Source organism: Myxine glutinosa, chromosome 13, assembly GCF_964187855.1.
Source record: "Myxine glutinosa chromosome 13, kmMyxGlut1.1, whole genome shotgun sequence".
NCBI lineage: Eukaryota > Metazoa > Chordata > Myxini > Myxiniformes > Myxinidae > Myxine > Myxine glutinosa.
Window position 1 is genome coordinate 88,401,471 of NC_136273.1, and position 12,043 is coordinate 88,413,513.

General features: G+C 42.8%; 1 protein-coding gene across 1 annotated transcript; it reads right to left on the reverse strand.

Annotated features, from left to right (window-relative positions):
* Nucleotides 1-184: 184 nt before the first annotated feature.
* Nucleotides 185-10,834, reverse strand: LOC137438398 (regulator of G-protein signaling 20-like). The gene is made up of 4 exons (XM_078767187.1): nt 10,696-10,834; nt 10,351-10,438; nt 1,272-1,512; nt 185-1,129 (listed from the first exon to the last, which is right to left on the reverse strand). The coding sequence occupies exons 2-4, from the start codon at nt 10,374-10,376 to the stop codon at nt 926-928; spliced, it is 471 nt and encodes a 156-aa protein (XP_078623313.1). The 5' UTR covers nt 10,377-10,438; nt 10,696-10,834; the 3' UTR covers nt 185-925.
* Nucleotides 10,835-12,043: the final 1,209 nt, after the last annotated feature.

Consider the following 12,043-nt stretch of genomic DNA (forward strand, 5'->3'; position numbering starts at 1 on the left):
TTTGGGTGGTGTGGGATTAAGGGGGGGGGGGGGGGGGGGGAGGGGAGGTGTGTGCGTGTGCGTGCGCGTTTTTTCAGGCCATAACTCATTTTACCATTTTACCTTTTTTCATAAAAATTTCATCAAACCTTTATGATGAGCATTTGGAAAAGACTAATGAATAATTGGTTCAAAAGGGCAAAGTCACAGGAAGTACAAATATCCTTTATTAGCATGACCACCACCGCACAGCATGAGACACAGTCAGGTGTTTGTCATCAGATTTTCAGCAAACCTTTGTGATAAGAATATGAAGAACACAAATCAATTTTACATTTTTTGTGAAACACAAAACATTTTAGCTGTTTTGGTCAAGTTCGGTTTGAGTACAAAGTGGACGTGGACGGGCTTTGCATTGTGATATGCTTTCTCGTTCTTCCCTATAAGGTTGAACATTTCCCGGCATTGAAATGATTTATTAAGTTGCACCAAACTGTTCTATTCTTGGTTAACCTTCAACCAGGTGTGACGAAGTACCTTGATTATAAATGTTTCGCCCCATCCTGCTTTCCTGAAATGGCAATGCTTGTTAATTTTGAACAAGGTGATGTGTATCTGCCTCCTCTGTTTTATTCCGATTTGCGATGTCCAGTACTACCAATGCCTTCATATGCGGCAGTGATTACAATATGGAACAAGTTTGTGTACTGGTTAACAAATGTTCATGTTTATTTCTTTTACAACACACGGTAGCTATATTTTGCGAGACAAGTTTCACAGGTACCTCTTCACATTTACGAGGTGATTGGAGGGTTTGGTGGATGAGGGAGCAATACATTTAAGATAGGGTAGCTATAGCTCATTCTGGGGGACAGCAAAGTGTTTATATGATTGCAGTTTGGTACCTATAAGTAGAAACTTGTGCTTTGACTTTGCCCTCACATGTTTAGGTCGAAGGCTTTTCAGAAGACTCTTCCAGAGACTGTGGGTCTTCCAGGAGCTCCTTGTAAAAGTTTGAGGTGATAAAACGTGGGAAGCAATCTCGACGCATGAGCGTGTATATCTGCTGCTGTGCATCCAGGAATATCTGCTTATTGGGGTTGGCCATGCTGTGGTTAATGGCATCACGAGCATGAGAATCCAGACTCACCTGTGGTAGGATCGGGGGGGGGGGTGGGGGAGGGAGGACAATGATTGTTGCCATTTTGGTGCATTGCTGCAGGAGTACACACATTTTAAAATATGCTGCCAATTTTTTCAATCGAGCGTTGCAGCCAATATCAAATACTTACCTCTCTTGGTGAGAACACGGACACGTAGTCATCATAGATGGTTTTTGCCTTTCGAGCAATGGCCTCTTGGTCTTGCTCTGCCTTGAGCTCCTCGCAGGCCTCCCAGAACAGCAAGTTCTCATCGCTGAACTGCGAGCGAAGGAACTCGTGGAAGTGTTGCAAACCATGTGGGGTCTCAAGCAAACTCTCAAAGGATTTGCCCCAGGTCTGGATCTCTTCTTTGCTTACCTTTCCGCCTTTGCTATGGGTAGGATGGGCCATGACATTAACAACTGTTAAAATACTCTCTCCATTAATTTCGAGAGAAATATTTCACTTCTTACTCCCCGCCCACCCAAAATTCCTGCCAAGGGCTCAACCCAAGGGGTTCGTTTGGAGTGCACACTTCAAACCTGCCATTTTGCATGCATACTGTTGTAGTTATGACGTCGGTTGTTTCAGTGTCATCTGGTTTTGTTTTCTATCCATCCCATGCCAAACATCCCCTATATAACTTGTTTTTTTCTGTTTAATACTTTGTACACAGTGGACATGCAAAGTCATCCTGTCCAAACTCATTATGCGTAAACTCTGCTCGATGGCAAAATGGTTTAAACAGTACCCACTCTGAGTTTGGGAGGTCGGCAATTGGATTCTGATCCTGGCGGTGTCTTACCAAAGATTAAAAAGAAAAGATACTTGCTCCCTTGCTTGATGCTCAGCATTTAAACTTTAAAAGTGGTCTTTCTGTCTTTGGTCTTTAAAAACTTTAAAAGTGATTTTAAACTTTAAACTAAAAAAACTTTAAAAGTGGTGGTCTTTCTGTCTTCTACCGACTCCTCTCCGGCCTAGCTCCCCCAGCTCTGTCTGTGCTCTGTCCCACAAATATTCCTACAGGTCGCACAAGATGCAACCCTCTGCAACCCTCTTCTGGTTAAACTGCCAAAATCAAGACTCTCTGCTCCCCTTCACTCTTTCATTCCTCTTTACTCCCACCTCTGGAACAAACTCCCTCACTCTATTCAATCCCACTCCTCCCTCCAGGTTTTTAAAACAGCTGTTCTCCACCATCTCTTATCTTCCCCCATCCAAAACCTTGATCTTTTCTACCCCCGTTAATTCACCCCAGATCCACTTTTTTGAAATTCCGACTTCTTTCCTGGAAGTCCTAGCTGTGTCCATGTGTTTTATACCTCTCCCACCCCCTCCCCCCTTTCCTCTCCCTCTTCCCCCCAAGCCCTCTCCCTCCCACAGATCTCCCGATGTCCCTGTTCTCTACTGTTGTGCTTGTGTGCTTCCCTCTCTCTCCCCATCTTGTCTATCTCTCCCTTTATCTTATGTTTTATGTGTCAGTTTGTGTTTTTGTGATTAATGTTACCTCTAACACGACCCTCGATCTTGTATACAAAAAACCCCCAAAAAACAGAGCATGAACAAACCCCGTAGGTTGACATCCATAGAGAGGAGGAAATTTTCCTTAATTGCCCCTCCAAGTGCGGAGAGAAAAGCAACAGCATAAATATTACGTTGCCAGTACCCAAAGAGCCCCAGGAAGTTGCATCACTTCCCCCGAGCTCAGCGACTTTAAGTGAGCCAAGGCACAAGAGGAGGCATGCCGCAGAGGTTAAATGTCAAAACAAATGACATCTTGATGGTGTGCTTGGCACAACCTTATTGGAGATAGCAGCAGCAAGCATATTCATGTTGCTTGAACCACTACACCAGGAACTTTTACAGCCATTGGAGGTCATTTGGCCCATCAAGTGTAATATCAGTTGCAAGAGCAGTTTTCTTAACTTATTTACAATTTTTTACATCAGTTTGCTAAAAAATGGAGTTGTGTTTAAAGTTTTGTTGCAGGGTTAACATGGAAGTTGTTACTGATTTTGTACATGTTTCATGGAGAGGTTTGAAAGTCTGGGAAGTTTCTAACTAGTCTCCTCTTTGGAACCCTCCAATAGACAAGTTGTCAAATCTGATACTCCGCTTTGCTCTCAAAACGCTCTGCCGATGACATTGAAAGGCCATCTCCTCTCATGGCTTGCGTCTTCCTCCACTATCGTAGCCAACGAGTGGCTCTCAGTGGGATCTTGTCTCCTTGTCAAGGCTGGGCCCAATCGTGTTCCTAATTTTCATCAGCAATCTTTCTCATTTTCTGCAAAATCCTCTTTATTTATTTGCTGATGACTCCATCCTCTACCGAAGATATTCCTCATCCTTCAAATAGGCAGCCAGTAACCTCTTCCCTCTCTGCAGGCCTTGATATAAACACAAACTGATCAAACACTTGAAATATGTCTTTCAATCCCGAAGAATCTCACACTCTTATTATCTTTCTCCGAAAGGGTCGTATGGCGAACCCTCCCATCTGCATTATTGACAATCCTCTTGAAGAAGTTCAGGCACTTAAATTTTTGGGCCTCACCATCAGCCATGATCTTTCTTGGGGAAACAACACTTCTAAGACTGGACTCCAAAGCCAGTCACCGACTGGGCATCCTCCATCATGCAAGGTCCTTCCTTGGCACTCCTGAACTCTTACTCCCCCTACCAGGCCTTCATATGTAGCTTTATGGAGTATTGTCTTCTCCTCTGACCTGGCTGCCCTGCCTTGTACCTTGCTCATCTTGACGTCATGAAAACCAGGGCCGTCAAAATCATTGGTATTCCACACAATGAAGCTGAGTCAGTAGTCTTGCAAACAGGTCAGTAGTCTTCTACCATGTCCTTTCTGGTTTTGCACCCTCTGACCTTTCCTTCCAATGTCCCTGCCTCCTCACCACCCACAGTGTACACATGGTCTGCAAGACATCTCAACTGAGAGAGGGCCATTTCTCATACTTGCGATAATGTCTTGGACCCAGAATTATTAGCCCCCGTTGGACTTGGTCTGAAACGGGGACTTATGGATTGGGTCTCGTACGTCCGTCCGCAACCATATCTTGTAGATGTATGGACCGATTTTGTTCATACTTAGCAAAATGACAACACATGATGGAATACATACGCAGATAATTTTGTTTCGTGATGCGATCAAAGATGGCCGACTGGCGGCCATATTAGTTGTAAAAAAAAAAAAACGATTATATGGAACACGTCCCCAACCATTTCTCGACATGCATGGACCGATTTTGTCAAAGTTGGATTTTGAAGATTTTGTTTTGTAATCCGACCAAAGATGGCTGACTGGCAGATTTTAACTCAGTACAGCAAAATTACTAAAACCAAGGAACTATGACATGTTGTGTATTTTTGTCCCCCGTCGCACCGCGCAGCGAAAGGGGGACTATGGTTTTTCTTGTTTTTCAAGCTGTATGTTATTGGTTTTCAGTAACCTCAAATAATACAGATTTCTCTCTTGCGAGTGGAGACAACAGGTTGCGCTTAAAGGCATTGTCCTGTCATCTCAGGCTAGTGTCCCACAAGGTATTGCTTTTGGACCAACCTTGGTCTTTGTCCTATGCCTGGTGGTGTTGGCTTAGCGGTTAGGGAGCTGGCTTGGGATCCTGGGTTCGAATCCCGGTTGATCGCTGAATTAACGCTCGTGGGGTTGACTCAGCCTGTCATCCTTCCGAGGTCGACAAATTGAGTACCAGCTTGCTGGTGTCACAAGAGGCAACTAACAGGGTTGGCGGCAGGAAGGGCATCCGGCCATAAAACATTGCTTCAAAAAAGGGGACCAAGGTGCCCGAAAAAGGCCAACCCCTGCTCTGCGGGGAAAAATGGCCTCTAAAGGTGGTTCTAAAGGTGGTTCTTGGTCTTTGTCCACAATGTACACCAATGACTCCTCTTCAAAAAAAAAAACCTGCACCAGAACACTGCACCCTGTGAAAAATGAGAGGTTGTTGTGGTGTACATCTCTCCACATCTGGAAAAGACAAGTCGATGGTTACCTGCAGGGAAAGCCCATGATCTCACTTTGTTCCTCCACACGGATCGCCTTTCAAACACCTGAATGAAATCGAATCGGATGAAATCTGCTGACATTAGTTGGTGGACGTTAAAGATCCTGCGGTAGCCTCGCGAAGAGTAGGCGAGTTACCTTGCAGCCTTGTCCTGTTTCCGGAAGAAGCTCTAATAAGAGGAGTACAATATCTGAAATTAGGTGATTTTATCACAGGTGGCCGCTTGAAGGATCAAATTCTCACTCGCCAACACCAACGCGAAAGGTTTTCCTTTGAGGTTGAACTGGTGACATCATTAAATTTATCACCTGTGGATTCTATCCAAGAATAATTTTTCCAACAATTGCATTTGTCCAATATAACTCTTTGTTGTAAATATAATTCCAAGGTAGATTGACATGAGTTGTAATAATTGTTTCCTGTTTCATCCTCCCAATAGATGTCATATCATTCCATATTGATTACTATTTCCTTTTTGTCCTGCTATTCCGGTGTCAATTGGAAATTGATTGTCATCCCCTACCCCCTCTCTCCTTTCCTGCTACCCCCTTTCTTCCTCAATTTTGCCATTGATGGATTCAGACGTCGCTGGTGAGCTCCTTTAAATCCCAACAATTGCATTATTCAGGTGAAACCCCCAAAGGTTGGATGTAGTGACTGACATCAATTTGTGGAAAAAGTTGTTTAAATCCAAAGAGTTTGTCTGTGCAACACAAGGGGTTTTGGTTATTTTTATTGTCTTTGCTATTTCCCTGGAACAATATCCTTGCAGGAAGTTTGTAATGTCACTATATCAAATGTTTTTGGTGATGTTAGGAAGCTGGGAATGTTTGCTTTGGTTTTTTAGTCGAATATCTGAATATCTAACCAGGTCGGGGTGGAGGTGTGGGATACCATCCCTGGTGTTGGTTGACATTGGAACCTATGTTCAAAAGGAGATAATTGGCATTTATTTTTGTCTCTTTCCTATTATCTCAGGTGCAGCCGTTTGGGACTTCATGAAATAAACGTTCTCAACCTCTCTGAGGGGAGGGGGGGGAGTGGGGGGGGGTTCAATTGCTGCTCGAGCCTTACTTGCCGAATCCAGGTTGGAGGAAAGGTCCCTCCTGCTACTTCCATGCCACTCCCTCTCCTTAATTCACCTTACTCTGGAGGAAGAGTCTCTCGGGCTATGGTCCAAAGGCCCTCACCGTACGGATGGTGGGGAAGAGCACTTATTCGGACTCCAGTGACTCCTGTGAAGAACCTTTCGATTGATGCGTTAAAACAAACGAGTCGTTGCCTTGGTAAGTGGCAGGTAAACCCCCTAAGGTGGAGAATGTCATGATGAACATTGAATATCTAGCTTTGAATTATCTGGTGCATATATATATATATATATATATATATATATATATATATATATATATATATAGATATATATACATATACATATACATATATACAGACTTGGCATTTAATATGGAATTTTTTGTGGGGGTGAACTTACTTTTCAAGATGTCTTAGAACCAAAAGTTCATTGGAATTATGTTGAAATTATTCTAGATTTTGTTAATGTGACCTTTAAAAGAAACAAAAACCACATTTCACATTTCGAAACAAATAAATTGATCCTTGAAAGTGATGTAAACTGATATCGAACTCAATTCATGGACAGTACTGTGTTAAACTTCTGTACGTTTTCCAGAAGTATCTCTTTATTTTGCACATTAGCCAAAAAAAATTGAAACAAAAACAAAAGTTGAATTACGACTGGGATTACAGACAGTAAAATTACAGTTCAGTACTTCGTGTAACCCCCACGAGCATTCAGGAGAGCACGTACACATTGAGGCATGCTGTTCATGAGATTTGCCAAGGTTTGGACAGGAATCGCTTGCCATGCAGTGACAATAGCCTGCTGCAATTCACGCACAGAGGTCGGCTGCTGGTCCAAGTGGTCGATTTGACACGTTAATTCTGCCCACAAGTTCTCTATCGGATTGATATCCGGGGACATGGCAGGCCACTCCATATGCTCTACACCACGGTCAGCAAGAAAGTGTTGGATCATGCGAGCATGATGTGGCCGTGCATTGTCATCTTGGAAGACAAAGTTTCCTCGAAAGGCTGCACGAGCAAATGGAAGCAATGTTTCTTCCAGAATGGCCCTGTACTTGAACTGGTTCAGGTTTCCATTCAGAACAACCAGGTCAGTTTTGCCCCCTGCATGAAAAGCAGCCCAAACGGTCACCCCACCACCTCCAGCTTGGACTCTTGGCACTATACAATCTTTGTTGTAGGCTTCATGCACTTGTCTGCGCACTCGGATGCGGCCATCTTGACGATAGACCAGAAATCTAGACTTGTCACTGAAGATCACGTGATTCCAGTGTCCTGGCTGCCATTGACGGTGCTCTCTGGCCCACTGCAATCGACGCTGGCGGTGTTGTCTGGTCAGGCGTGGCTTTCTCAGGGGACGCCTGGCACGATAGCCTGCTTGAACCAGTCGTTGGTTGACTAGCCTTCTGGATAAAGGCACATTTGTCAGTTGCTGCCACTCAGCCCTAAGCCGATTAGCTGACTTGGTACGGCCATTGCGGACTAACCGGTGCAGCTGGCGATCATCCCTCCTTGTGGTTCTACGGGGACGTCCTGGCCTCGGTATTGGAGTAGGGACACCCCTCTGAGCATTTCGTTTCAGGATCTTTGACACCTGACCTTGAGTGATGCCATACTGCCGAGCAATAGCACGCTGTTTCACGCCGGAATTTCTTAAAGCCACCACTAAATGACAAACAGCATTTTCAAGTTGACGGACCATCTCCAGAGGAAGCGGCAATAACTTTTGGAGACGTGCAGCAGTTGTTTTCCACTAATACAGAACGCAACAACCCTTGTATACCCGACTGTGAAGCCAATCTTCAAATGCACCTGTCCGTACATTTTGCCACGCCACCTGTGATATAATCCTGTTGTTGAATTCTTGCTGCGACATACAATCAGTGACGGTTCTTTTAACAAATAAATCACCAATGTGTAAAAGAAACTCACCAGATTGATATACTGAGTTAAGAAAGTAAACCCAAGTCAAGAAAAAAAAAAATTCCATATTAAATGCCAAGTCTGTATATATATCTGTCATTGATTTCCTGCTGTCATGCAGGAGCCTCTATGCATGAGCGTCATCTCGTAAGGTCTTTTCACCCAACCCATGAATTTAAAAGGTCAAAGTGATCGCAGGATTAAATGACTACTGTGTTATGAGGTCATTTCGGAGGATTTCTCCGAAACATCCTCAGAGTGGGTTCCGGTGTGCATCTGTATGTATGTTAACATTTGATTAAAATATCAATACCTGACAGATATTGACCAAATTTGGTATGATGCATCAGGCCAGCAAGGTCTCGTGGTGTTGCTTGTCCCCGATGAAAGGGTAAAATGGGGGTTTGCCCCAAATATTGGTATTTTATTCAAAAAATCTCAAAGTGCCAGCTCGATCCAGATCAAACTCAACACGAGGAATCTTGACCATGCCCTAACCTTAAGTTGTGCTCCTCTTGGTCGTATCTCCCTGGAAAAGGTGGCCAAGGCCTTCCTCCCCTAATCCCTCACATTCACTAAAACATATTTTCCTCACAAACTACATGACCCATTACAGACCAAATTTGGTACGATGCATCAGAACATTAAGGTCTCATTGGGTTGTGCTCCACATCCGGATCTGTCCCCTACAAGAGGCTAAAAAGTGGGGTTTCGCCTCAAATTCTGGTGATTTTTTTTCTTCTCAGAAACCCTGGGGAAATAACCATCATCCCCCCACGGGGCTGTTTTTATTTACTGATATGTCCGGTAAATATCAAGTTTATCTCGATGTGTTTTGCTTCTGGAATGAATCAATATAATGGCATCTCGTGCCAAGGATATGGCCATTCATTCTCCTTCTGAAATCCATGATAATGCAGAAGGAAAATGCACATGAAATCCACCAATTCATTTTGGTCCAATGAACATCCACCTAGCTTGGGAGATCTTTTGTACCCACTGAAGAGGTTCACACAGACACGTCCACCAGTGTTGAGGACACTACAGGTGGAACGCCTCGATACTGGGAACAAGAAGTTGGTCGACTGCTGGAGTAAGGGAATTATGGATGATGGAGATCATGTGACATGGACAACGTTTATAAATGGTAATGTCTTCATGAAGAGGGAAATACCGTCAGCTGAGAAAACCCATGTGACACGCTTTCGGTGCACTTTCATGACTTCATTAATAACAGAGTTTATTGTCATAATATACAAAAAGATCTCTGCTGTTCTTTTGCGATGAAAGTTGCAAGACCAGGGACACTATACGAATGGCTTTAAGAAAATGGTGGGATTGAGCCAATCCGACAAATGCAGGTTTTATGGGGTAGAAACAGAAAGTACCAGTCACCTCCTTTCGGGATGTAAAAAACTCAGGTCTAAACAGTTGTACACAGAAAGACATGCCAGTGTATGCAGAGTAATGCACTGGCACATCTGTAAACATTTCAACATTCCGGTTCCAGAACCAAATCAAATCCGATCCTTGAAAATGAACATACAGTGCTCATGTATGACAAGATAATCCCATCAAGTGTAAACATTGCAGGTGGAGCATTGCGACCGGACATGGTGATCAAACTCAAATTGTTGATTTTGGTTTTCGTTCCCAATGAATTTGGACTAAATGCTTCAGAAACCAAAAAAATGCTCAAATACCAGAAGCTAAAAAATTAGGTCAAGGGGTCTTGGAAATTGGAGAAAGCTGAAATTGTACCAGTGATAGTCAGAGCAACAGGGATGATAAAGAAAACCCTTCCTGAGCACTTAAAAAGCATTTCGGAGAATATCACTACAAACGAGCTACAAGTTGAGGCTGTCAGAGGTTCAGTGAGGTGTCTAAAAAGAGCCCTTGGAATGAAGCGATGAGAAGGAAGTTTCACAATCTGGTTCATGAATAATGATCCCTTACCGAAAAAGGAGGTGGAGATTTAGAGTTTTGGGATAACTTGCTCCCACCTCCTAAAACCCGCATATGGAGATCGGATATATACATATATATATATATATATATTTGTGTCACAGTTTAGTGGCTAACCCCCGCTCGAGCAGGGAAAATGGCCTTAAAATGCCTGTTGTGTGTGTTGTGTAGTTTAGTGAGTATGCATAATGGGGGATCCAACCAACCTCTGCTCTTCCTCTGGACATTCCATGACCTTGAGACTCGGACAGGGAAAATGATATACTTTCCTTCGTTACTCTCTTGTCACTTGCACTGCAAAAATAATTGTAAAATTACCTCCTCTATACTTTCACCAAGAAAATGGCTTTAACGTATATTTCGTCTCAAATGATAAAAATTGCAACTTCAAGCTAACAGCTGCATTTGCTCCATGGTATTGAGTTTTATCACTAACTTACCTAAACCGATAAACATGAACTACCACATCGCATCAGGCATCACACCTTGTGCTTTCACATGTAACATTCTGTTATGCTTAGAAGTAAATTCCACAAATGAGGCCAACGTACCTGCAAGTGAGCCGCTTTACTGATGTGGTTGAAGAAGAAAAAAAACTAAGCTCAGTGCCGCTTTCCCCACAACTCTGGTTTGAGATCTGCCAAAGAGAGGAAAACACAATAACTAATTGCAAGACATGTGACGTTGAGTACGGGGCGTGGTTTTGCTTGTCAGAGAGGCCACTCCCACATTTGCTTCTCGAAACAGGTGTGAAATGAGAGGTATTAGGCCAAATTATACTGTATTTATAATATATAATTGCTCAATTCTAAACGTCTGCACACTTTTGTAACTCTTCGATACAGTCACCACCTCCCATGAACTGGATTTGCAATGAAAACCTAAATAAATATATACAGTGCCTATCGAAAGTCTACACACCCTCTAACTTTTTCACCTTTTGTTGCCCTATAGTCTGGAATTAAATTGCATTAAATCAGACTTAACCCTTTATTTACACAACGTATCCCACAACTTCCAAAAGAAAAACAAACTCGACAAATTTCAGAAAATTACTTTAAAATACAAAACTAGAATATCTTGGTTGGATAAGTGTCCACTCACACCCCCCCCCCCCCCTCACCTCCCCTTATAATAGCAATCGTACGGCACTCAGTAGAGAGCATATACCTCCGCCTGGTTGGCCATATCACTCAATTTCACCAAAATCGGATCTTCACCAAAATTGAATCGATTCTTCCTTGTCACAAACACAACCTGTCCACAAAGTTTCGTCCAAATCCGTCCATAATTTTTTGAGATATCCTGGTCTGTATCGTTTTTGGCCCCATCTCCCAATGGTGAAGAATCACTTTGAAAATTAAATAATTCTCATATCCGAATCCATATTCAGATCTTCACCAATATCGAATCGAATCGTCCTTGTCAGACACCCAACCGGTCCACCAAGTTTCGTCCAAATCCGTCCATAACTTTTTGAGATATCCTGCTATGTATCGTTTTTGGCCCCATCTCCCAATGGTGAAGAATCACTTTTAAAATTCTTGTAGCCGCATCCGGATCTTCACCAAAATCTAATCATTTCGTCCTCGTCACATGCAGACTTGGCATTTAATATGGAATATTTTTTTTGTGGGGGTGACCTTACTTTTCAAGATGTCTTAGAACCAAAAGTTCATTGGAATTATGTTGAAATTATTCTAGATTTTGTTCATGTGACCTTTAAAATTTAGAAACAAAAACCACATTTGACATTTCGAAACAAATAAATTGATCCTTGAAAGTGATGTAAATTGATATCGAACTCAATTCATGGACAGTACTGTGTTAAACTTCTGTACGTTTTCCAGAAGTATCTCTTTATTTTGCACATTAGCCAAAAATGTTTTTAACAAAAAC

Coding starts and splice junctions, on each gene's coding strand:
- LOC137438398 (XM_078767187.1), bottom strand. CDS start 10,376: ATGGAATGTCCAGAGGAAGAGCAGAG. Junction 1,513..10,350: donor TGTCCAGAGGAAGAGCAGAG/GTTGGTTGGATC, acceptor TCCTACCCATAG/CAAAGGCGGAAAGGTAAGCA. Junction 1,130..1,271: donor CCGTGTTCTCACCAAGAGAG/GTAAGTATTTGA, acceptor ATCCTACCACAG/GTGAGTCTGGATTCTCATGC.